The following is a 27808-nucleotide window of genomic DNA, read 5'->3' as shown; positions in this document are numbered from 1 at the left end:
AACGGTCCAGGGAGGAATGTGGGCTCGGTTGGAGGAGGAGTTTCCTCCACAGCTCCGAAAAAACTCTGGGTTTGAGCTTACAAACTAAAAATGACCTGAAGTTTGTTTCCACCCAAACCCAGAGAAGGAAGCATAAATCTACCCTGACCATTACATAAACACACAGTCAATGGGATGCTTTTCTGATATGGTACATTTAGCAATTAAACTATTCTGAATTTTAACTTTGTTTTAAAATATTTCCCAAGAATATACCTTTAGAAATCACACTGAAACTCTTCTCAATGTCCAGTTATATACACAGTTATAATAAATACAGTGCTGCAAAAAGTATTTGCCCCCATCCTGAGTTCTGTTTTTGTGTATATCTCACACTAAATTGTTTCAAAAGTTCAATCAAAATCTAACATAAAAAAGGCAATCTGAGTAAACACAAAATACAGTTTTTAAATGATAATGTTATTTATTGAAGCAAAGAAGTTATCCAATACCAACTGGGCCTGTGTGAAGCCCCTTTAGTTACTAAATCCCCAAGTCTATGAAACTGCATTCATAATAGGGTTCAGCTGGGCTAGACACACCCAGACCTGATTACTGCCAGTCCTGTTCAATCAAATAAACACCTAAATTGAACTTTTCCAGCAGCATGACTGTGACGAGTAGGAGGCCGTGACAATGCACGGCCGGTGCTGAATTAGCTGATCAGCAGGAGAGTGAGATAAAGGGGAGCCGGAGGTGCCAGAGACGCACGCGGCTTGCATTGCATGCGTGTCTGTTTATGTTGGTTTTATGTTGAGTTTTTATAAAACTTTTATGTTGACTGTCCAGCCAGTTCCCATCCCTCCTTGCATGACTTTTACCTGTTACAATCGCTTTGGCTAAAAGGTCTCACCCGGTAGCACACTATGCCAAGTCGAAAGAAATTCCAGAAATTATGAAGTAAAAAGGTGATTGAAATACATCAGTCCGGAAAGGGTTACAAAGCTATTTCAAAGGCTCTAGGACTCCAAAGAACCACAGTGAGAGTCATTATCTCCAAATGGAGAAAACTTGGAACAGTAGTGAAGCTTCCCTGAAGTGGCCAACCTTACAGAATTCCTCCAAGAGCACAGCGACGACTCATCCATGACGTCACAACAAAGCCAAGGATAACATCCAAGGAACTGCAGGCGTCTCTCGCACCAATAAAGGTCACTGTTCATGAATCCACTATCAGAAAGACACTGGCCAAAAATCGCATCCATGGAAGAGTGGCAAGGCAAAAACCAATACTAAACCAGAAGAATATTAAGGCTCGTCTAAATTTTGCCAAAACACACGATGATCCTCAAAGCTTTTGGGAGAATGTTCTGTGGACTGATGAGTCAAAAGTGAACTGTTTGGAAGACAGGGGTCCCGTTACATCTGGTGTAAATCAAACACTGAATTCCTCAAAAAGAACATCATATCTACGGTCAAGCATAGTTGTGATGTGTGGGGATGCTTTGCTGCTTCAGGGCCAGGGTGACTTGCAATAATTGAGGGAAACATGAATTCTGGTCTCTACCAGAAAACCCTAAAGCAGAACGTCCGGTCATCAATCCGTGAGTTAAAGCTCAAGCGCAACTGGATTATGCAGCAAGACAATTATCCAAAGCATAGGAGTAAGTCTGCTTCTGAATGGCTCAAAAGAAGCTAAATTAAAGATTTGGAGTGGCCAAGTCAAAGTCCTAACTTGAACCCCGATTGAGATGCTGTGGAATTACCTTAAATGGGCAGTAAACCCTCCAATGTTGCTGAACTAAAGCAGTTCTACAAATAAGAGTGGGTCAAAATTCCACCACAGCATTGTGCAAGACTGCCTAACCAGTTATCAGAAGTGTTTGGTTGCAGTTGTTGCTGCTAAAGGTGGCACAACCAGCTATTAAGTTTAAAGGGGCATTTAGTTTTTCACATGGGTTCATCAAACTCAATTTACTGAGGTTCATTTAATGAATGTTTTTATGTTGGTCCAACTTCATTAGTATATGCCAAGTAAACAAGTGTAAGGGAAGCAGCACTGGAAGCAACATCCTCAAAGGAAGTACAAGTGCCATTCTTCACTACAATGTTAACCCCAAATCCAGCAGACACTCTTTGTAAATACCAATATAACAGAACATTGAACATTAAACATGAACAAAATTAATTGTAGTATGCTTTAATTTAGGCTGTTAGAAAACTACATGGAGCAATCTGGAAAATGATTTCCTGCTGGAGGAAACAGAGACCACCCAGAGAAACATTCAGTTCACACCCATAAATCATCCGTCAAGTGTTCAAATCTTTCCGCTCCAACAACAATGAATCATTAGAATACATTCCTGTGAATTAAGTATTTATTATTATTCAGTTATTTATATTATAATTGCTTTACTTTCAATGTAAAAATCCCAAAATTAATCTCATAGGGGAAGGAATGTGAAGTAGTTTGCTCTTCTATATTAATCATTTAGTTACATTCTCATTTACGTCTACATTTGTTATGGAACAGTGTGTTTCTCAACAGAGGTTTGGTGGGTTTCTGTGCGTCCCTTTATGTGAATATGCTTTTACCTCGCCGGTGACCGCTGGCCGCGCCTACCAAAGGGTCCGTTCACTCCGAACGCGTCTTTTGTCCGTTCACGCTGTCACAATGTTTTTCTATGTAAACACGCGCCAGAGGGACGTATTTGACCGTTACGTCACGAGCGACGCGTTTTTTAGACGCAATCAGGTTGAAAATATCAACTTTTTGAAAAACGTCTCAAGACACATTCTGTTTCGTTCGTTGCGTCTAGCTTTTTTGCGGTCTGAACGGCAACTAAATGCAGAAATGAAGACGACGCATCAGCAAACAGCTGTTTCTAGAAAGCGTAGAACATTAACTTTTTAATTTGCTTCATTGAACGCATCGAAAGGAACAGTTGTATGCGACCAGTCGATCCACTAGTAGCTTTTGGAAAAGAGCTCAGTGTTTTCATGGAATAGCTCATATTCACAACAAGTAATCAGTCACTGAAGGGGATGTGTACTGTGCTGGTAAGCTCTTTTCTTCGACTATCCCATGTCGAATCGCTGATAATGCGAATAAAATGCTAATAAAAACAAAAAGGTGTTTTTGTTATATTAAAAGCACTCGCAACCACACATTATATTTTTGACCTTGTGATTGAAAAAAAAAAAGTTGTCATTTCAAATCAGATGATTGCAACACGCTCCAAAAAGTTGGTACGGGGCAATTTAAGACTAATAACAATTTGACAAGGTGAAATGAAACAAGAGATGTTAAACAGGTTATGCAATCATTTCATATTATATTAGGAGCCTCCAGAAACAGCCTAGACCTTCAAGAGCAAAAATCATTTGAGACTTGTCAATTTGCCAACAGATCCTTCAGCAAATAATCCAGCACTTTGAGAACGAAGTTCCCAAAAGACCAATTGGAAGGATTTTGGGCATTTCACCCACTACAATGCACAATATATTTAAAAGTTTCAAGGAATCTTGTCAAATCTCGGTGCGTAAAGGTCAAGACGAAAACCACTTTTGAATGCACGTGATCTCTGATCCCTCAGAAGTCACTGTCTTAAAAAACATCACTCATCTGTAATGGATATCACAAACACACACTTTAGTAAACTTTTGTTAGTCAACACAACGCAAGTTAAGACTAACTATGTAAAGGAGAAGACATACATCAACACTGTCCAGAAGTGCTGCCGACTTCTTGGGTCTTCTCTGGCCTCGGTCTCATCTTAGATGGAAAGTAGAACAGTGGAAGTGTTTTTTTTGTCCGATGAGTCCACATTTTAAAAAGTTTTTGAAAAAACACAGCCGTCGTGTTATCCGGGCCAAAGAGGAAAAGGACCATCCAAGCTGTTATCCGCATCAGGTCCAAAAGCCAGTGTCTGTATGGGCCAGGGTTGTGTCAGTGCCCATGGGTAACTCGCACATCTGTGAGGGTACCATGAATACAGATAGATATGCATACATTTTGGAGCAACGTATTCTGCTATCCAGCACTGTCTTTTCCAGGGATGTCCCAGCATTTTCTAGCAGGACATCTTCAAACCACATACTGCCTAGATTACAAGTGCATGGCTGTGTAAGCAGAGAGTGCGGGTGCTAGATTTTCCTGCCTACAGTCCTAACCATCTCCAATTGAGAATGTGTGGTGCATTATTAAGCACACCATCCGGCAATGAAGACTCCGTACAATTGTGCAGCTAAAGACCTGCATAATGGATGAATGAGGGGAAATTCCATTTTCTGAACGTAATAAACTTGTGTTTTCCGTGCACAAATGCTTAATAAGTGTTATTAGCAGAAATTGTTATGTTTCACAGTGGTAAACACTCGACTGTCCCACCTTTTTTGGAGTGTGTTGCAATCATCTTATTTTAAATTACAGGGTCCTCCCCAACGGAGCAGGTACATTTTTGGGGGGGTACTACATTGTTACAGGAAGTAACCCCCATATTTTTATTATTTTTGTTTCCCTCTCCCTGTCCCCTCCCAGATTCAGGAAGGCGGGATGACCTGCCAGCAAACAGAGCTTAGGGCACGCCCTTCCCAAGGGATGGGGGTAGGGTGTACGTCATGCTGCGGGCTCCCCAGCCTGAGAGAATGAGGGAGGAATGTGACAGGGCGGAGCCAGGCCGTGATTTTACACACCCGGTTCCTTATTAGGCTAATTAAGCCTCCAAGAGATATAAAGGCCGACTGCGGATGGTGGTGCAATAGAGATCGCTTCCGGGCAGCTGACCGTCGTTTGTTTGTGTTTGTGACTTTTGGTTTCAGTTTTATATTAAAATATCATTTATATTGTCAAGCCGGTTCTCGCCTCCTCCTTTCCATTCAACACCTTTACATTCATAATGAATTTGGATCAAATGCTTCCTCTACTTTATTGAGCTTTGTTGTTATGTTCGGCTCTTTTGCTTTTTAGGAGTGACTTGTATCTTCTTAAGAGTTTGTTGGTGGATGGCACGTGATAGTTGATTTGCGGGGTCTCTGTGTTTATTATTTGATAACAATCGTAGTTCTTTTCTTAACATTTCACATTCTTTATTAAACTGGTCTGCTTTAGGGATGTCCTGTTTTCTCCTGATCAGTTTAATTTTTTTAATGATTTGCTGGCAACAGTGAAAAATAATTTAGTTAACTGTTTTGTTGCCAAATTAATTATTTTCTCATATTTTCCAAATATGAATATGAAAACGCATGTACCATGTTCTCAACTTGAGTGCTGCGGACTGTCATTTCTCTAGAAGAATCTGGTTGGGACGGCAGTTTAGACTTCTGATTTGAAGATGGTAGAAGACTGGCTGACTTGTTTAGAATAATAACTAGGTAGTTGTGGCATCACTGTGAACTAGTTGATCTTGTTTTGGTCTAGATCTGTGATGGCATAGTCCACTGTGCTACTACCAAAAGCGTAGTAGGTAAATCGACCCAGAGAATCACCCTTTGTTCTGCCATTAACTGTATAGAGACCTAGGCTTTTAGAGAGCTGCAGATCTTGTTTGAAAAAGAGATAAAGCTGACTGTAAACTTGTATCACAATGGTACAGTTGTGGTCCAGGGGTCAGAACCCAGCCTGGATGAATTCCAGAAGAGTTGAACTTTAAAATGGAGGTTCAGGAGTTAAAGAAAGATCCCAAGGTGAAGAGCATTATAGATTCCTGCACCACAACAACCACTAACACTGACCTCAGCTTGTGCACCCCTGTAGCACACAGACACCCTGTCTCTCCTGCATCTCCAAAGATCAAGTCCTTGAAAGACAACATCACTGAGCTGGAGCAGGACTACGTCCTTTTTAAAGAGGAAACTACCAATAGCCTCTGCCAGCTCCAAAACCAAACCAGCAACCTCAGCATACAACAACTTAATCAGCTCAGAGTAGCATAGGTTGCGGGATGAAGGGTTGGACTCTTCTGCATCCAGTGATGAGCGTCTGTATCTTTTGTGGCAGCTTTACATGAGCAGTGAAAGTACTGTGTTCTCTCTCAACTAGCAGATACAAGATCTGCACAAGGAGCGCATCGCTGAAATTGAAAAGGTGAGTCACAGAAATAAACCAATAGACTCTTACCACAGTTTTCTGTAGTTGAATATATGAATCCAGGATCACAGTTTAATTTAGATAGGCTATGTCTGTGTTCTCAGGTTCAACAATATGTCAGTCATATTAAAAGTCTCACGAGTGGTCTGTGTAGCTCAGCATGTAAAGACGCTGACTACCACCCCTGGAGTTCACAAGTTCGAATCCATGGCATGCTGAGTGACTCCAGCCAGGTCTCCCAAGGAACCAAATTGGCCCAGTTGCTAGGTATGGTAGAGTCACATGGGGTAACCTCCTCACGGTCGCTATAATGTGGTTCGCTCTCGCATGTGGTGAGTTGTGCGTGGATGGCGCGGTGGATGGCTTGAAGCCTCCACATGTGCTACGTCTCCGTGGTAACGCGCTCAACGAGGTCTCGGTCGTTGGGTTGACGGTCTCAGACACGGAGGCAACTGAGATTTATCCTCCGCCACCCCGGATTGAGGCAGTGTCTAGGAGAGAATGTTGCGAAGGTAAAAAGAAACAGTCCTCGGGTGGTTTTTCGTCAACAGATTTGTGTTCCTTGTTTTTTTAGCATTGGATCTTTAGATGAAAATAGAACATTATGTCTTTCCGCAAGGTGGCGCCACTACAAATTCAGAGTCCTTGGAAGAGACTACTAGATTTCAGTATGGCTGTTCAGAGTAAACAGAAATGTATGCCTGTAATTGATGCCGGTTCTGTCATATATCTATTAATCCCTGCATGTGATAAAATGCCTGAAAAAAAAATAGGTGAGATTTTGAGGCAGGTGTATTGCCTCAATATTTGTCTCATTTTCACTTGGACATTAACAAGCCTTCTGTATCATATTTGTCCATGTTCGCTGTTTCAGTAACCTTGTTTTCTTTTCATGTGAATGCAATAATTGTTTTTCCAAGCATGCAAGTTGGATAGATGATTTCTTGAGATGGGAAGATATGTCTTAGCTGGGTTATTCAATGTCAAATTAACCACATCACAGAAATGTAGATATTTATTTTGTTAATACTTTTTCTTAAGATAATCATAAATTATGATAAAGCCAAAATATTAAATGTCATTGATCAATATTTGTGGAGCAATCAATTATAATGTTTCGCCTATTTTTGAGAAAACTACAGGTTAAAAGAATAACATTAAAAAGGAGTCATAATTTTACTTTTACACAAGGATAGATAAATCTATAATATAAATCAGTTGACTTCAGCACCGCTTGTTGCATTATATGCCAATGGTGCAAGTCCAAAAATGGGACAAAACACTTTGTGTTTACGTCTCTAGACCATTGCATTAGGAATTGCGCTCCGTCCAGCTGTTTGAATGCAAGAACACGTTCTCATCTTGTGCTGCTGCTAGTGTCAAGCAAGCTTGAGTTTAGTTGGTTTTCTGTACAGCTGAGCGTTGCCTCATCAGCTGGAGTATCACTTACTGCCCCCTGCTGAAAACAGGTGGTACTTCAAGCTTTAATTGCTCTAATGGTAGGAAAATTCCTTATTACGGTCCAGGAATATGATTAATTGCATTCATCTTAAAACTTTACTTTTTTTATATAATTAATAACATTGAATTAACACGTTTAATCAACAGCCTTAAAGCAGATATGTGAAGCTTATACATTTATAAAAGCACTTACATCAATTCTTCTGTTAAAAATTGTGTATTAATTGAGCTGTAAAGTGGTTTAAATGATCGTTTTCACTGTCGTTATAGGGTTTTATCATAGGGTTTTATCGTTTACATCATAAAGTTTTCATGGCAACGCAGTTATACAATTCTATATTATTTTACACAGATAAGTTTAGCAAGTGATTTTGTCACACTAACGTGTTTACACACATATTGTTTATGTCTTGTGGCTATACTTTTGAAACAGTATTTTAACCTCGTTAGTGTGGATGCTGAGAGGAGGTACAGAATTCCCAAACTCAGGCATGTGCACACATAGACATCAAAGGGGGCTTGAGCACCTACCCTTTGTCTTCCTCGAGAGAAAGTGCCCTTTTTTATTTTTTATAAATGAATATATATATTCCTGTTTGCGCACAGGTTCCCTGTCAAAAAAATATATTTATTGAATCAAAAAATCTAAATATCAGGTCGGGAGATGAGACTTTGTCGAGTTCCGATGCCCTCTCTCCCTCCGTGTCTCCATGCAGCAGTACAGCACACGTCGGCACATCAGACACACAGAAAGGCAGACAGCAGCCCCTCCCAGCTCCTATCCTAGTTGTGTTTCTCTTGGCTTGTGTGGAGGTGAGTGGTGATGAACAAAAGACTAAGCTACCAGTGCCTCGACTTTACAGCTAATTAGCCAAAAGACAAATATAGTTAACTTGTGTCTTGCTAACATGCATGACTCATGAGCTACTAGCTAATTTATTAATTTAGCTAAAGTTTAGCTATGGCAATATTTCATGGCCATACAGGCTAATGTACTATAACATTAATAGTATAAATATATACTTTAATTAACTATATGTTAATAGTATAAATGTATACTTGAAACGAGTAGCATAGAAAACATGCACATTGTGGTATAGATTCCTTTGCTGTTGCTCTTGTGATAAACCTAGTGAATACTAAAGAAGACCATCATCTCTGTGTGAACTGATTATTTTGTAGAAATCTGTTGAGTACGAAACGGTTACATGAGTGTGATGGAATTAAAATAAGTATGTAAGGAAGTCAGAGTTGAGTTAATATATTTAACGTTTTGTTTTGAAAACATTTTTTTTAAATAAAGAATTATGAGAAGTGCCCTTTTTTCCACTTGAGCCCCTGCCCCCAAAATGTCTGTGCACGTCCCTGCCCAAACTACATCAAAAATGAATTTAATGAGCCTAGTGTTCAATAATGGAACTGCAGGCATCTGACAAATTAATAAATGTAAAATGCCTGTTTGTGAGATTGTGATTGAAATCGCAATATAAAATTCAATTAAATTAAACATGTATATATTTTTATTTTATCTTTGTGATCATGAAAAATTACAGTATATGTTTAAATTATTTTTGATCATGTGGAATTCATTATATTTTTTGGAAGAATGTGGTTTTAAAAAAAACAATAATTACATAATTAAGTAATTAAATAAATAATTTAGGTAAAAGGGCTTAAGCTAACAAAAATGTAGAGAAACCTCATATCTTAATTATTGGCTCCGTTTTATCTTCAGAAAATACAATAACAAGCAGATCCACTACAAAAAACAAGCTGAGCATTGCCAAAACTGTGTACATGAGGGAAATAGGGTGGTGTGACGAAAAACTAAAAGATTGGAGAAAGAGATTTTTATTCTGAAGCAGGAAGAGAAGGTAACCTTGCAGACTGCATAATGCAACAATTGAATGATAATATTGAAAAGTAGTTATGTGAATTAAATGACATCAGACATAAGGGAGATAATTGCATCTGAAAAGGAGATGCTGCTTCAGAAGACGAGAGACCTATTTTCTCAGCTGCATGATTTGGAAGAGACATGGAAAAATGCTTTAGATACAATTTCCTATATGCAAATGAGGTACTGTTGTGAGCTATGATAAACACTCATATATACAGTATATCTGGGTACAGCGGCCCCAAAAGTATTTGGACACTTAAAGGTATAGTTCACCCAAAATGGAAAATTCTCTCATAATTTACTCACCCTAATGCTTTGTGTTTCTTCAGCAGAACACAAATTAAGATTTTTAGAAGAATACTTCAGCTCTGTGGGTCCTCATAATGCAAGTGAATGATGGCCAGAACTTTGAAGCTAAAAAAAAGCATATAAAAGGCAGCATAAAAGTAATCCATATGACTGCATTGCTTTAATCTATGTCTTCAGAAGAGATATGATAGGTGTGGGTAAGAATCAGATCAATATTTAAGTCCTTTTTTACTATAAATCTCCACTTTCACTTTCTTCTCCTTTTGCTTTTGGCGATTTGCATTCTTTGTGCATATCGCCACCTACTGGTTAGGGAGGAGAATTGAATATTAATCAGTTTCTTGATTGGCCTCTCATGTAAATCATTTTGGGCCCACGTTACTGTATGTTTAAACTGCACTGAATGCTTTATTTCCCCAGGATACATTTGAGAAGATAAAATTTGAAAAAATACTCCGCTACAACAAACAACAGCACAAATTGAAGGCTTGGAGGTACTGGCCGAGATGAATTGCCATGCAAGTACTTTTCTTCAACAAGTACAGTAAAGACTATTTTGGGATTATATAGAAGCTGTTTGATTCTCATTTAAGTTTATTTGCTGTATTGTGTTGATTTGCAATCTGTAGTGGTTGTTATTCTGACAGTTTAGGTAGTGTACGAGCAATCAGACCCGTGTTCATATTTTACTACAGGAAGTCACTGCTGAGAGACGTGTCACAGAGGGAGAAGACCAACCTACCCTGCACACATACACATCAAACGTTTTCTTTCATTGTAATTGACTTCTAAAATCATTTTTATACATTTTGTAAGTTTGTGACGCTGCACATCCGGCCCCTAATCAGGATAATCATGCCTCCGAGAGGGATAAAGGTTGACTGGAGACTGCAGTGGGACAGAGAGAGAGATTCACGAAGTTGTCCGACAACTGTGTGTGTGTGTTTGTCTTTTTGGTTAAGTTTATAATTAAAATATTATTTATATTGTCAAGCCGGTTCTCGCCTCCTCCTTTTCATTAATCCCTTTACAGTTGCTTTTTGGAATGATCGATTATTGGCAAAATCTATGTCGATAGTTTTTTATCATTTCAAAATAAGAGTCCCCAGTGTTTGTTGGGCTTGTTTATACTTAAAGGTCCAGAAAAAAACAACATTTAAATTTTGCTTTATACACTGTTAAACTAATTGTAATGAGTTGTAATCACTTGTCATGTAGCATTGAGCACACACACACACACTAGTATAGACTTTTCTTATTTATTTATTTGCTTACTTCTACAAAGTCTAAAAGTTTCTCTCCACATCTTGACTTTGCATGTAGCAGCCAAGGCAAACCTTTTTGAGTACCACAATTTAACTATTAAAAAGGTAGATTTCATAATAACTAGACATGTAGTCATTTTATATAAACTGGTTAACACTTAAGTACTGTATAGTTTATTTACAGCATGTTCATGCTAGGAAATAAAATTACATAAAAGTACTGAGTACACAATTAAACACCAATATGGTATAAAATATATAAAATGTGATGGTAAACAACTAGTGATAAAATGGTTAAGGCTTAAAATATGTCAAATTAACATTGTTAGTCGTTAATATTTAAACAAGATAATAAGTATAAACATGTATAATAAGCCAAGGAGGTATTCTAGACATCAATACAGCAACACAAATCTCATGGGCAACTCTACATTGTAATCCAGCATTTAGTCCAATCTTGTTTACAGCGTGGGTGATTTCCACGAAACCATCCAGAAAATGACCTGGTCCTTTTTTACTCCGGAATCAAAATAAACAAATAAGAAATTATATTTTGCAATATTGAAAATTAAGCCTATTTCAAGGCCATTTATTATCGCTACTGCAATAGACATTTTACCCCCTGATTCTCATTAACGAAATGCAGGGAAAAAAAGACATCATGCTGTTCTCATTATCGCAATGTGAAAAAATGATGTATTATTTGAATTGTTAAGTATTTATCATAGTAGAACTTCTTTGGTACTGCCTTTCTTTTTTGCTTCTTTTAGTAAAAAAAAAAAATATCATTGCATCAGTGCAACAACATCTTTTTTTTATTACTGTAAAACTGGGGGGGGAGGGGGGGGGGGGGTTAAAATGTTCTTAAGTGTCCTGAAAATAATGTCACAATGCAAATGGTTTTAAAAAGGGATAGTTCACCCAAAAATGAAAATTCTGTCATTTATTCACCCTCATGCAATCATAGATGTGTGACTTTTTATCTTCTGCTGAACACAAAGACTTTTAGAAGAATATCTCTGCTCTGTAGGTCCATACAATGCAAGTGAATGGTGGCCAGACATTTTTACCAAAAAGGTAAAGAAATTCACAAAGGCTGCATAACAGTATTCCATACAACTCCAGTGGTTTAATCCATATCTTATGATAGGTGTGGGAGAGAAACATAAACATTTCAGTCCTTTTTACAAATCACCGAAAATGATTTTAGTAAAAAAAGGACTTTATTGATCTGTTACTCACCCACCATATCACTTCTGAAAACATGGATTAAACCACTGGAGTCATATGGAATACTGTTATGCTGCCTTTATGTACCTTGTGGCGCTTAAAAGTTCCGGTCACCATTCACTTGCATTGTATGGACCAACAGAGCTGAGATATTCTTCTAAAAAAACTTTTTTTGTGTGTGTGTTGAGCAGAAGTCAATCATACACATGTGGGATGGCATGCGGTTGAGTAAATGTTGAGAATTTTTTAATTTGTGGGTTGACTATCCCTTAAATCCCTTTCTTTTTTTTAGAACCATTTATTTCGATTTCTTTTTTAATGACAATTAAGTAAATTCCCCCCCCTAAACAGCAATGAAAACCATCCTATCTTGACACAATGATTTTTTAAAAATTAATATAAGCATAAACAAAAATCAGTACAACAAATACTACAATGATGTACACATAACGACACAGTGCAATTCAAACACAATGTAAAAATCTTATTGGTCCTAAAAATAGGTTTAATTTTCTTTATGCACAATATAATTTCAGATTTTTTCTTTTCATTATGTGGTAAAACATGACCCGTAATATATTTAATAACAGTTTTTGTGAGCTTCACCCATGTAGCATGTCAAATGCATATTCACACTCGAAACATCTCTATGCAGAGGGTTCGAGTTTCACTCAAAGGGACTCAATGTAACTTCAGAATTCTGTATTTAACCATTATGTTCATTGCGGGGAAATATCAGAATCTGATGCCCTTTTCTGATTATATTTTTGGCACCAGACCACAACATTTGTAAAGCACCAAGTAATTAGTCATGCAAAATCTTGCTAAATGTGTTGATTTGTCAATAATGTCCTATTTAAAAATTAACTTTAATGCTAAATCTATTTTATTTTTATTTCATTAATGTTTTAACATTAATAAAAACATTTACTTTATCAAAACCCAAGACCATCGGTCTCCAAAGCAACTTTGAGTTGCCCAAAAGGAGGAGATTTTTCCCAGGACAGCGCAGAAAAATATTAGAGGTTGTACAGGACTTGGTTCAATCTCAGAACATACAACGTATACTTCATGATTTTATAATGCATAATACCTACAAGTCCCAAACTTATAGCTGCCAAGAGCAATGCCTTTATCGTCATAACAGACCACAAATGTTTAAAGCCAAAACTGTGCGGCCTAAAAGTGCTGCGTAACCATCTTTGGACTCCCGATTATTTCCTCTCAACAATAAGTTGAAGAAGAGGAACATGTGTAATAGAAACCTTCCTAAAAATCAACACTGCTGCTTTTTTGAGCCTCTATTCACACACTCTAATACCTTATGGAATGTACTCAAAAGTAAAACTAACAAATAAACACTGAAAATGGCAAACCACCGAGAACAAGTGATTTTGCTTGCTTATGCCAACATTGGGAAGGACTGACGGATAAGAGTGCTCAGATGAGGGAAATACGGATGGGGACGTTGGATGATTCGGTCCTTTGTGGTGAGTGTTGACTCACCAGGTGTTCTACCACGGCGTGTTTAGGCATGTGTTTCATTAGGTAGGTCTCCTGTAAAGGGATACGAACAGATTCAATAATTCAAAGTGGAACACATTTAACAACACATTACTCAAAAATGAGTTACGGTTAGGACATTCTCTTATAACCGAGGCATAAAGTCTGTTCCACAATGCAGCTTATTCTGGAGAAGAAACGCCTACTTAGAAAGTCTGATTGACATGTAAAGCGACCAGCCCAGGTTTGTTTTGTTTTTGTGGTGTTTAGGGGCGGGTTTACCTGAAATTGATTATAAAACAAGGGTTATTCAAAGTCAAATCAACCAAATATCAGACATTTTCCCACTACTTTTTCTGAAAAAAACATAAAAAAAAATTATGATGAAAGCCAAAATAAAATGACATGGATCAATATTTATGGAGAAATCCATTATTTTATAGAGGGGGGTCAAAATGGCAATTTTCGTCTTTGATTTTGGAGCAAAACTACAGGTAACAAAAATAACCTTAGAAAGGTGGCGGTGCCATCATTTTATTTTATATATATTATTATATTATTTTATGTAGGTCAGTTACTAAAATCTGTTGACTTTAAAAACATTTGTTGCATTATAGGCAATAGTGTGTCCAAAAATGGGGGGGAAAACACTTTTTGTGTCGTTTTTCCAAAGTTGCAGTGCCTATGATTCCAGAAGTAATAAAGATATCTTAATATCCTTTTAGATTCTAGTTCAGAACAAACTTTCATTTTTGTATCTTCATTTTTAAAACTCTATATGGTTAAGTCCCCAAGATATAGGGCTCTCAATGTGGCTCTATATGGAAGTTGTTCAATTTCACACCAAATGTGGGGCAGATGGTCTGAAGCTACTTTTTCTGGTTCAACAAAAGAAAGGTCTACAGGAAAATAATGTTAAAACTAGAACATGGCTTTCATCATTATTTATATTTTTCTTTCACCGGTAAAAAATACAAACTATATAAAAAAATAAATTGAGCCGAGATCTTCTGGTTGAGTTGACACGGAATGACCCAATAGAGCGCAACAGTCTGGTTCTGGAAGTAAAAATCCCATTCATTTCTTCAACAGACTAATTGATTTTCAACGCTAACATATTAACATTTAAAGACAGACCTACCATGAGCTCCGAGCTTGTTCATCGATGGTGTATGCTTCCCATGAAGCCATCCGTCTGCATTATTTCAACTTCACTGCTTAAAAATTATTTTTAATATCAGAATTCCTGTTGAACAACTACATTACCCATAGTCCTCAGAGAAAGCTTCACCAGTCAGAGAACCGCGGCCAACAAAGCCAGCGAAATAAATCCGGAAGAGACCGTCCACTTTCATGACGCAAATGAGTCGGTCTCCCTTCACTCTCAAACTACTTATATATTTGTACATATCGGAATATTTCGCTATAAAAATAAACTATATAGCTTCTATACTTATAATCAACAACCTAAAATAAATCGTTTTATATTCGATTACGTCATTCGCAAAGCTTCATGGGATTGTAGTCCGTGTATATTTTCAAATACTTATTTGCCTTAAAACATAACTTAACCTCGGAGCTGGTATGTTTGGTTCATGCGTTACAACTGTTTAATGGCGAATTATATGAAAAGTCTATGGAAGAAATAAATGGGAAAAATACTTGCATTAAGTAGGTTTCTGGCCCAACTTTAACCCTATGACATTCAAATGTCCCTGTTATTGGGTTCCATGTGTGTTGAAAAGCCTAATATCATGTCAAATCAACCCAACACATGCAACCCAATTTCCCATTCCTAAGGTCATGAGTCCACTGACATTGAATATCATTCAATACAAGTGAAAAATCTGAGTGTACTTACTGAGGTGTAGGCTCTACCACACATGCTGCAGCAATAGGCCTTGGCGTTTTTGATTGCGTGAGCAGACAAGTGGATTTGGAGGGAGGCGGAGTCAGAGTAAGCACGGTAACAGTTGGAGCACTTGTAAGGCTTATCTTTATTGTGTGATCTCTGGTGAGACTGTGGTAAAGGGAATACAGAGCTCTTGTTATGCATCAATGTATATTCAAAGACAGACTGACTGAAGCAGGGACTGATTAACTACTTTATAATATATATATATAAAATGTCATTCTTGTCAGAAGATGAGGCAGCTACGCAGGAATGTGGCCTGGTGAGGCCTTGCTATGATAAAAACACTTCAATCAGACATCCGGCTAGATGCACTATGATCTTCTGTAAGGAAACTGACAGTTTTCCTTTTTAAACAAGTGCATGGGTCAATGATAGGCTATTGTCTGGATCTATTAAGTTATTTGAAAATATATAAAGGTGCAATTCACACAACACAATACCTGAATACACCTCTACTATGATAAACATGCATTTACTCTCAGAGTTTAACCCCACCTTGGTCTTAACAATCAAGTCCTTTGACCTTAAGGCTCATACATACATACATACATATACACAAAAATCTGCCTTTCAGATCTCTATATTGTGATAGAAAGCGATAGAGATTTTGCTGCCATCTAGTGGAATAATAAAAGTAGAGAGATAGAACAAGCAGATCCTTTATTACAAGCTTTTGAAGCTTTTTTTAACAAGATTTTTGAAGCTGCATTGGTGCGTCCCCTACCTTTCAGATCTGTATATTGTGATAGAGATTCTTTTTTTTGTGGAGGATGTCATAAAGTTGATTGAAATCAGTGTTAAAATTGAAAAAGTGTCAAATTGACCCATAAGACCAAGGAAGAGTTAAAGTAATTTAGATATTTTTACAAATGTCAAAATTGTCAAAAAGTGGTGTATCCGTCAGGAGAAAGTAAAAAAAAAAACATCTTTGAAAAAATATACAGTATGTATATACACACACACACACACACGCGCACACACACACACACTTAATATTTGAAAAACTTTTGTCCACCAATCAAAGCCATTTTGAAAACAAAATTGAGAGGACCCCATTCTGACAACGGCTAACAAAATTTCATGTTTTAAAGGCACATTTTATTTATGTCAAATGGAGTATGTGAAACTACTACAAACAAAGGTCTATTTTAAGGTCTTACTTGCAAATTTGAGAGTTGCGTGAAGGCCTTTTCACAGCCTGGCTGAAGACATTTATATGGCCGATCACCTGTATGGATTCTGTAAAGTAGAAAAAAATAATGAAAAGAATACTAAATGGTCTTAAACGAAATTTTCATTTGGCATCCTGCATTACCGTCACAACTAACTGCAGAGGAGAGATTACATCAAGAGCCTGCACCTTGAAAACTCAAATTTGAGAACTACCTAGTGTGCTGCTGTAAGTGGGAAAGCTGTCGGAAGGATTTCTCGCAGTAGGAGCAGTGATACGGCTTCACCCCCAAGTGAATGCGCAGGTGCTGGGACAGGTACGACGCATTGGCAAAGGACTTGGTGCAGTGAGGACACTTATGTGGCTTTGCTTCCGTGTGAGACTTGGAATGGATCTGCATATCTGACTTGGAGAAGAACGTCAACGGACACACTTTACACCTGTAAGACGAAATGCAACTTATGGTAAATTACTGTTAATATCACACAAATGGTTTCAATTGGTCCCTCACAAAGCTATCGTATGGCTTCAGAAAACATGGAATGTTGTGCATGACACAAATTGACTTATAGTATTTTATAGTGTTACAGCCCCAGTCTCCTTTCACTTTCATTGTGTGGAAAAGAGCAGCTACAGACAATCTGCTAAACTTCTCCTTTTGCATTCTATGGAAAAAATAATAATAATAATATGGGTTTGGAACGGCATTCAAAGTTACACGTTTGACTAGAAAAGTATGTTTGACTTTGATCCACATTTATCTTCCTATAGGCCTATATATTCTAAAGGAATTCCCATAGGATAAATGCTCTATTGTAGTTTATGTGCATGTCTTCTTATCAAATAAAACATGTATCCAACTCAAACAAGTGTATACATTTTTCTAAGCACATTTTAGAGATCTTATTTTCATCTTGGTGTTCCCATCCAGTCTTTATGTGATATCCAAAAATTAGCATGCAAATACATCACTAGAAACCCAGCTCAAATGCACCTGTTATCATTTTCTGAGCATCTACCTGTAGGTTTTGCCCTCTTTGGCAGTGATGCTAACAGTTGATTGGTCAGTTCCAGAGGCCAGGATTGGGTAGGGAACAACTAAGAGAGGACCAGAGGGGTTTTCGGCTTTAATCTTTTTACGCCCTCGTCCTATGCTTTTTGGAGGTGGACCCAGAAGTCCTGCCAATCCTCCGCTGTTTTTGAAAGACTCCATCCCGGGCCCGCCGGACAGTCCTGAGATGAGATTTGGGGAAGGAGCACCACTCTGGCGGGTTTGACTGCTGGTGGTTGGAGTTGTGGACTCTGATGTGTTGTGGTTGGCAGTTCGCAATGACGTCAGTGACAGTCCTGAAATGTAATGTTGTAGATATTCATTAAATAGTCGCAAGAATGGTAAAAGCTTGGAGATCATATTGGAATATTGGATACTATTGTAACACTGTTGAAATAACTGTGAAAAAGAGACAAATCTTTTAAATATCTATACATGGAGTTGCACAACACAATCTCAAATGCATCATAACACAATTGACAAAATGAACAGAATTTTAACGATGACTTCTAAACCTTTAAATACAGACCTACCGAGCACTCCGAGGTTGTTAATCGATTTTTAAACAATTGTGTTTAATAGCACAATTTCTGGCGAACATCTACACTACCCATTATCCTGAAGGGAACCGCTTCATCAGAGAATTGTGCCCAACAAAGTGATGCAAAAGAACTTTGCAGCAAACGCCCACTTCCATGATGCACTGTGAATGACGGCATCGAGTCTGTCTCCTTACCCTCTCAAACTACTTTTATATTTTCAAAATTCTGAATAAAATAAAAATATATAGTTTAAACACCAATGAGCCAAAACATTATGACCGCTCACAGGTGAAGCGAAGAATGCTGATAATCTCCTAACAAGGCCACATGTCAAGGTCTGGGTAGATTAGATGGTAAGCAAACAATCAAATCTCGTAGTCAATGTGTTGAATGAAGGAGACATAGGTAGTAGGTAGACCTGAGTGACTTTGACAAGGGACAAATTGTTATGTCCAGACAACTGGGTCAACTGTATCTCTGATACAGCGAGGCATGTGGGATGCTCCCAGTCAGCAGTGGTGAGTACCCACCAAAAGTGGTCAGAGGGGGTCAAACTGGCGACAGGGTGTTGAGTGCCCAAGGCTCATTGATGCACGAGGGCAACAAAAGCTATCTTGTCTGGTCCGAACCGACAGAAGGTCTACAGTGGCACAAGTCACAGAAAATTTAAATGATGGTTACGGGAGGAATGTTTCAACACACAGTGTAGTGTATCGCACCCTGCTGCATATGGGGCTAAGTGAGCATCAGAACTGGACCTTGGAGCAGTGGAACAAGGTTGCCTGGTCCGATGAGTCTCGTTTTTTTTACATCACGTGGATGGCTGTGATCGTGTGTGTCGTTTTCCTGGGGAAGTGATGGCACCAGGATGCACTGTGGGAAGACAACAAGCCAGTGGAGGGAGTGTGATGGCTCTGGGCAATGTTCTGCTGGGAAACACTGCCAATCATGTGGACATCAGTTTGACACGTGCCTACAACCTAAACAGCGTTTCAGACCAGGTACACCCCTTCATGGCAATGGTATTCCCTGGTGGCAGTGACCTCTTTCAGCTGGATAATGTGCCCTGCCACATGGCACACATTGATCGGGAATGGTTTGAAGAAAACAATGAAGAGTTCAATGTGTTGCCCTGGCCTCCAAATTGCCCAGATCTCAATTCAATCTCAAGACAAAAGTCCAATCCATGGCAGCTCCACCTTGCAAATCAAAATCAAATCAAACCATATACACAAGTGTAACAGTGAGTGAAAGTCTTTGGTGCAGTTCCAAGCAACATAGCAGTCATGACAGTGATGAGACATGTACCAACCTACAACAAGCATCTAATTTAAACAACATACAACTAATGATATACAATATACACAATATGAAATACACCCCCCAATCAGTTGGGAATAAATTGCAGTAAGGTGTTGCATTGACATTCAGGATGGTGATTTGATAGTCAGAAGCCAGTGTGTTATTAAGAGAAACTATAAAGTATGAGAGTCTAGTGTTAGAGTAATAAAGTGCAGTGCTGAAGTATATTGATCGTGAGAGATCAAGAGTTCAACAGTCTGATTGCTTGGGGGAAGAAGCTGTCATGAAGTCAGCTGGTGCGGGTCCTGATGCTGCCAAACCGCCTGCATGATGGTGGCAGTGAGAGCAGCCCATGGCTCGGGTGGCCTGAGTCTCTGATGATTGTCTGAGCTTTTCTCACACAACGCCTGGTGTAGATGTTCTGGAGGGAAGGAAGCTCACCTCCGATGAGGTACCTGGCATCTTACTGACAGGAAGTCCAGGATCCAGATGCACAGTGAATTGTTAAATGAGTTTCACATTAAGCATGAAGGGCACTATGGTGCTGAAAGCTGAGCTGTAGTCCACAAACAGAATTCTTATATATGTCTTCCTGTTTTCCAAGTGGGAAGGTCAAACTGCAGTGGGTCCAGGGAGGCAGGCAGCACAGAGCAGATGTGGTGTCTTATAAGCTTCTCAAAGCACTTGCTGATGATGGGAGTTAGAGTAACCGAATGGCAGTAATTTAGGCAAGCTATCTTTGACAGTTTCGGTATGGGCACAATGGTGAACCACAGACAGGAAGATGGAGAGATTGAAAATGTCCTTAAAAACACCCACTAGGACTAAGGATTTGCAGCTAATGTCTTGGTGCCAGATACCACAGGACAAGTTTAGGGCTCTCGTAGAGTCCTCCATTTAGGTGGCATGCGGAGGACAAACCGCACACTAGGCAGGTGGTCATAATGTTTAAGCTCTTCAATGTGTGCTTAAAATCAACAACTTTATATCAACAGTTTCATATTATTCCATGGTTTTTAATTCAGTTACATTATTCGGGGGGGTTATTCTCCAGTGTTCACAGTACACATTCATTTAATACACCTGTAACTTACCTGACAGATGATTCGCTCTGGATGGCTGGTCTATGATTTGGCGCAAATGCCAGTCTTCCCATAATCCCCTTGCTTTAATGGCCGCCTTATCGTCCAGATTCAAGTTCATGTCACCAAGAATACGACCTGGCCAGATAGAAAGTACAAATAGCATTATGTATGCAGCATGTAATGTGTCTCAGTTGGAGCCTGAGGCTATTTTTACCCTACATATCCAATGGGGAATATACCTGCCACCGTGCTTGAGGCGGGTCGGGCATGTAGGGCGATGTCTGGCTGTGAGGTGCTGTGAGCATGGAGCCCTGGCATCTGTTGGAGCTTGGGCGCTGATAAATTGTGTTGCCCAGCTTCTGTGGGTGTGGACGGCACCAGCAGGGGCTGCTGGGAAGGGACAGAAGTGGCTGGCAAGTGCGGAGATCTGATTTTCTCAGCCATCAGCTGCTCTTTGATCTTGTTGATCAGTACGAGGTTATCCAACTAGGAAGAACAGGAAACCATTCAAAGCAACCAATTGTACAATTGTAACAATTTTATCCAGAAATTGTTTTAATTTTATCGCAAAATGATAGCCACAAGAATGTGTTGACATGATTTGAGTAATAAAATCAGGGATTTACTTGTGTTACAGTGGTTATCAGAATATTTTGGCTATACTATGTTTATGGACTGGCCCCATTCACTTCCATTGTAAATGCTGTTCTGTATTTTTTATTTTTTTTAAATAAACAAGAGTCAAAATATTTATGGTCACAAATGCTGTCAATTGAGCCTAATTTGTATTAAAACTGAAACACTTCTTTAAGCCTAATCGTGAACTATATTAAATTATTGATGGTGTTTCAAAGCAAATTCTTCAAAAGTCAAAAGACCAGTATTAATTATATTCAAGCATTTTAATCTGATCCATTGATTGTGTGTAGGCTTGTCCTTACCTGACCAGGAATAGAGGGTGGAGGCGGCCAAAAGTATGGATTATTAAATCGAGGTTCTGCCATACTGAAACACAAACAGTCACGCTTGATTAACCACATTTTACTTACAATTCACTCACTGTTGACAGAATCTTCCAGCGTTTGGCTAATCTTTGGATGATATTCTACAAAACACATCCATTCGGCTTGAATATTTCATTTGAATATTTGTATTTTTTATTTCAGACACCACCAAGAAGGTAAACAAGCCAGACAGATAGAATTTTGTATTTATGGAGTGCAAAATGATGCAGCAGATTGCTATCAAAGACAAATTTGTAGGTCACAGTGCTTGGCTAGGCCAGACACGGTCACAGTCAGATCTATGGTAATAGCCTTTTAAATCACAGTATGGCTGTGGGGCAGTTCACAAAAAAGAAATATTTTCTCACTAAAGGCTCTTGTATCATATTTGAATGAATGAGAGTAAGATGAGAAAACTACACAGCAAGGGATATGTCTAATACTAAGATTATTTATTGTTTAGCAATGTAGATTTAAGGTCCAACTTGATGACTATTGTTTATCAAATTGCAGTATATTTCTTCAAAACAACATGAAATGACATTCGGAATCCATTTGACTTCTGTAATATGACATATTTCCAAGAAACAATAAGTTGCTCTGGACAACAAAATGGGTAAAGCTTGATTCCATCAATCAGAAATTGACTTTATATGATGGTGGTTGGAAATGAGCAACTGGAAAGTAAGAGGGCTTGGGAATGTCAGCCAAAAAAAGATTGTTTTAAAGCCGAAGCTTCTAATTTCATGTTCCAAATTTATGTAAAACTGTACTTAGTGACATATGGTATCATTGATGTTCTTCACAAATTTTGCTGATGTTATATTTAACCTCCTGCGACTCCGTGTACACATGCATGGATGTTGAATGTTGGCTTTGCTATACGCAATGCATGATTCAAATTAAACTTTGAATTTCTAGACTGTCATTTAAGAGTAACATTTCTGGCGCACTGAGACATGTGACACAACAGAATGGACTAGATTTCCTTGAAGAGCTTCCATGAATGCAGAGCCAACAAAAGTGCCTCTGGTAAGACACCTCTGCATTTTTACATCGAAACCTGTTTGGGTGTAAAGAGTAGCGTCTCTAGTTTCGTTTGATATGCCGCTTTAAAAAATGCATTAATCTTTCTTGTGACAGATAAACATGATGTCCACATATGTGGAAATAGCTACATTATTCCATATTTTTAATACATTTTAACAAACACATCTGTGGGTAATTTCGCTTCATTATAATACACATTTTGTTATATTTTATTCTGTTATCACTTTACAATTTGGTTCTATTCATTAATATTAGTAAATGCATTCCTATATTCACTGTGCATTTTCACATTGAGAATAAATGGGTTCATCTGAAAGCTGGAAAATGTTGCTTTCAGAGGCTTTATATGGAGTTAGATGAAAATAAGGTGCATTTCAATCTGTTCTGAGATCAGTACAGACAGACAGCACACTGGACGTTAAGTCATTCACTAAACAGGGAACAAGGGTGCATTATGTATCTCTCTATGCAGCTAAGTGTATTCAATCCAAACTTCCTATTTAAAGTTCAGTTTCAGGCTGCAGATGATGTTTGGATCACTCAACATGTTTGGCAGACATGGGACAATGATGATCAGTACATAGATTCAGAATGTATAATGTATAATTTTATTTTAACATTGTTGGCTGTGATTGGATGATGCTGGCCATTACTTTTAATCAGAATTATTTATTCAGCTTTACAGAAAATCAGCTGTAATGTCTGTAACGTCTCAAAAACATGAATAACCAACAGTCTTGGAAACATAAACAACTTGACTTTCTATAACTTGGTATTATTTAAATTTTCACAATGTTGTCCCACTGCCCACATATGTGGACATCAATATCAATTTGCTCTAGAATTATTTGTTGTTGTTGTTTATTAGGTGCTACTAGTTACAAATAGAAAAGGCACACAGCAGTAACACTGGGGTCTCAAGAGGTAATAGTTTTATTAATTGCATACTGTGCCTTTAAATGCATGTTGTGAACTCACATTTTTGTTGACATGCAGTTTACAGACCCACAGCTGATAACTCAGTAATGCCAGATTCAACAATGCTGCCATTGGGAAAATCAAACAAGCCACTTTGTAACACAAGACACTTTGCATGTCAGAAACTCAAAAACACATTATGCAATTAAATCTGTTTTGCCGTGATATTTTGCAAAAAGGTGATCCTTGAGTATCTTTATAAATGATGTTGGTCTTATTTCAAAATGTGTAATCAGAAAGCATGTTATGTTGTTGTAACTGATTTGAAGACAGTTGGTTACAAGGTCACAACAAAGTCTTATGGGTTTGAAATGACACAAGTGTGAATAAATGATGACATGATTGTTTTGGGTGCACTATCCCTTTAAATACTTTAAATGTAGATTCATATGGAAAAGTAAAAACACTAATCTTAAAGTTTGAGCAGGAAGTGAAACTTCAGCATCATTAAGGAAATATTCTGCAGGGTCCAGGCTCATATATTTGGATGTACCGCTTTTATTATTTTTGGCTCCAGTAAATGAATTTCTCTGCAAGGCCCCTTAGTCAAACACACACAAGACCCAAGGAGCACTGCCAAAACATTCCCAGCGCTGTGTCACAGACATAATGTATGAAAATGATATGTCTAAAATAATCAAGCTGTGCGAAAAGATAGAGAGTTCTCAACGGGGAAAAATATCAAGCAAATGAAATTAAAAGGTATAAAGTATTAATTTGATTGCTCATGTTTTTTGTTTTATTTTTTTAAACAATGAACTTAAGTAATTCTTTCCCTCTATACCATGGTAAACACTACCTTATTCATAAACCGTTTTCTATACGTTTTCTATTCGCAAAAAATATTCGAAGCCCCCCCATGCAGGCTATTAGATATTTATATTTTAATATATAGCTATTATAAGATTTTTCCATAAAACTTCTGAAATGTCTAGAACTGTATATTCTTCATAAAAATCAAGCTGTTGAAGGTAGTTATACAATTTTAGCATTTTCAGTAAGTTTAATTATAATAATGAAATAATAATAATAATAATAATAATTCCTTACATTTATATAGCACTTTTCTAGGCACTCAAAGCTTTACATAGCATATGGATGATGCGACGGCAGCCATAGTGCGCCAGAACGCCCACCACACACCACACACCAGCTATTGGTGGGGGAGGAGAGAGTAGAGTGATGTAGCCAATTCAGGGATGGAGATTAATACAAGGCCATGATAGATAGGGGCCAATGGGGGGAATTTGGCGAGGACACCGGGGTTACACCCCTACTCTTTACGAGAAGTGTCCTGGGATTTTTAATAACCACAGAGAGTCAGGACCTCGGTTTAACATCTCATCCGAAAGACGGTGCCTTTTTACAGTATAGTGTCCCCGTCACTATACTGGGGCATTAGGACCCACACAGACCGTAGGGTGAGCACCCCCTGCTGGCCTCCCACTTCCACCAGCAACCTTGGTTTCCCCAGGAGGTCTCCCATCCAGGTACTGGATTAGCTTTAATGGGCAACCAGTTAAGAGCTGCAGGGTGATATGGCTGCCAGCAAGATTAAGAGATCTTGAGGCCCCCTGGAAGTGTGCTCAGGCCCCCCTAGTGGGTCCCGACCCCCTGGTTGAGAACCACTGTTCTAAGGTACTGCAAAGAATACCATTTTTACATGTCCAAAAAATATGGTATTGCCATGATAGTACCAAAAGATAACGTTAATACCATGGTTGTTTATTAGCCTGCAGTTTTGTATGAAAAATAGCTTAGAAAATTATATTTCAGATTTTGTATTCATTTTCAAATGCAACATAAATCAAAGCAACAAAATATATCAATCTCAATAACTAATATTTATTTGCCATCTTCTTGGTAAATAAACACGTGGGGCTAGATGTAATACACATGGTTTAAAAGTTTCCACACACGCCGGTAAGACGAAACTTCATGTTTACTTGTTGCCATATCAACACTATGTAGATAAAAAAATTGCCAAAAGTTCATTTTAAAGTAGCAAAAGTAAAAATTCACATGAAAGTAAATTTTCATATCTGTTTTGACTCTTAATTTAATGAGGCAAACTTGGTATCATTTTAATCTCCAATGTTTTAGCTTGTATCTTACATAATCTTTTAATTCCAGCAGAAGTAACCAGCCAGGTTTAAATCCCAGTTGTGCCGAAGGGGCATTACCATGTGCCCCAATTACAAAATAAACTATATGCAGTTCCATGCAGTCAAATATGTAATTAACATGATTTCCCTTAATGCATGTCTCTGTGTTTTGTCACCAATCCATGCATTATTTCAGTCAATGCTGTGGCTTTGTTGTGTATTTATTTTCAAGTATCAAAATGATTGCAATGTTATATATGACAAAGTTAATAAATGGCATTATACTGACATGAAAATGTAGTTTAACTTCTAGGCTTTTTAGTTAGATCAGATACAGTTGATAGAGGGGGATTTTAAGCTGTTATATGGTCTTGTTACAATGTCCCCCTCACCTGTTACAACGAGCCCTGCCTATTGTAACATTTCACTTTTTTATTTTGAGGTAGATTGCGAAAAAAAGTATGTATTTACAAAACAAGACCACTTAGGTGTAAATAGACATGTGTGAAATGAATGTGAAAAAAGAAAAAAACATTGAAGCCCAAGGACATTTACACAAACTTACAAAAAACACAAAGTGTTAGTTTGTGCCCCGCTCTCCCCTACAACTTAAGTGAACAACTACACAAGTGTTACTTTCATTTGACATTGGTAACACTTGGTTGCACTCACTGCAATGTAAACAGTTATTTTAGGATGGAATTTGTCCTTATTATGGGGCAAAAGGAAACTGCCTACTTTTACATGGCATCCTTTAGATTTACTAGTTATAAATATAAACCGGTAATACTATAAAAAGGCATTCGCTTTGCATCAAATCCGAATATGTTTATGCAAGCTTTAATTAGTATTTTATGATCATTAATGCATTTTTGTTATCTTTGCGTTTAAATGACATGGAAGACAGCTTTATCTAACAGGAGGACAACATTTTATTCGCAAATAAAATGATCGAAAATGTTCAAACATTGTGTGCGTATTTCATATTTTTGCGGCGGCTGACTTGTTCAACAGTCTTTGATATAAACGGAGACAAAACTTACTTTAACTTTTCATTTATTCTATCGGCATCCTTGAAATCACTCCTAATTGAAAAGCTGTCTTCTTTGATCGAAATAAAAATAACGCGCACAGACGCATTTCACGGCTGATGAAAGTGCAGTTCCCTGCGTCTGCCTCTCCCACATTCTCAGACAGTTTTATTAAAAATTTCAGACAAAAGGAAAACAAAAATGGCAGCCTGTCTTATTTTTATAAGGACAGGGCGCCATATTCTGCAGATCGCAAAATTTTAGCGAAAAGAAAAAATGAAGCAGTTCATTTCCGATCAAAGGCGCGACGTGTAAAATGCCGCATTATTTGCATTAAGTGAGCGAATGATTGTTTACTTAGATCTGCAGGTTTGAATAGCCCGGCTGGAGGAGGGGAAAAAATACAGAAAAAAAAAAACGAGACTTCCTACAACAACCATGCTGTGCAACATTGCGATGCGAACAAATCACGCAGATGGAAACAGACGCGCATCCCTCTTGTGAAAATGTAACATTTGTATTTTGACGCAATGATGCAAACGCGTGCAGATGCAACATTGTCGCGACATGAGTGCGCTTTTGATTTTTTTTCTTTTATTTGAACTTTTTGCCAACCGGAATGACTGTGACAACTGCTGCCCTTAATGCAAAGGATGCAAATGTCAAAAAACTCTGTGCGATAGTACATATTAAAATAGAGGTGCATACATACCTTGCGCACCTCGACGGCGGATTTATTAGGTTTATTGAAAGGTTAAGATGTTCTTTCGGCTTTGCATTCACAGAGAGTTCAGACCTTCCGGGTCGCCTGCCGTTCACTTCTGGGTGCTGCAGGCAGA

At 38.1% G+C, this 27808-nt stretch overlaps 1 protein-coding gene across 3 annotated transcripts; it reads right to left on the bottom strand.

Annotated features, from left to right (window-relative positions):
• Positions 1–11009: 11009 nt before the first annotated feature.
• Positions 11010–27808, bottom strand: znf362a (zinc finger protein 362a). Of its 3 annotated transcripts, none has more exons than XM_052101767.1 (9): positions 27682–27808; positions 21743–21806; positions 21041–21287; positions 20811–20936; positions 17841–18168; positions 17037–17261; positions 16811–16889; positions 15597–15755; positions 11010–13789 (listed from the first exon to the last, which is right to left on the bottom strand). In XM_052101767.1, exons 2-9 carry the CDS (start codon positions 21803–21805, stop codon positions 13673–13675), a joined length of 1344 nt encoding a protein of 447 aa, XP_051957727.1. In that variant the 5' UTR covers position 21806; positions 27682–27808; the 3' UTR covers positions 11010–13672. The 3 variants fall into 3 exon arrangements, with proteins under 3 accessions (XP_051957727.1, XP_051957728.1, XP_051957729.1); XM_052101768.1 differs by lacking the exon at positions 27682–27808 and adding an exon at positions 26982–27117; XM_052101769.1 differs by lacking the exon at positions 27682–27808 and adding an exon at positions 25949–26009.

The sequence above is a fragment of the Xyrauchen texanus genome, chromosome 32 (genome assembly GCF_025860055.1).
Source record: "Xyrauchen texanus isolate HMW12.3.18 chromosome 32, RBS_HiC_50CHRs, whole genome shotgun sequence".
Taxonomy (NCBI): Eukaryota; Metazoa; Chordata; class Actinopteri; order Cypriniformes; family Catostomidae; genus Xyrauchen; species Xyrauchen texanus.
Note: the sequence above shows the minus strand (reverse complement) of the source record. Positions and strands in the feature narration are given on the sequence as shown.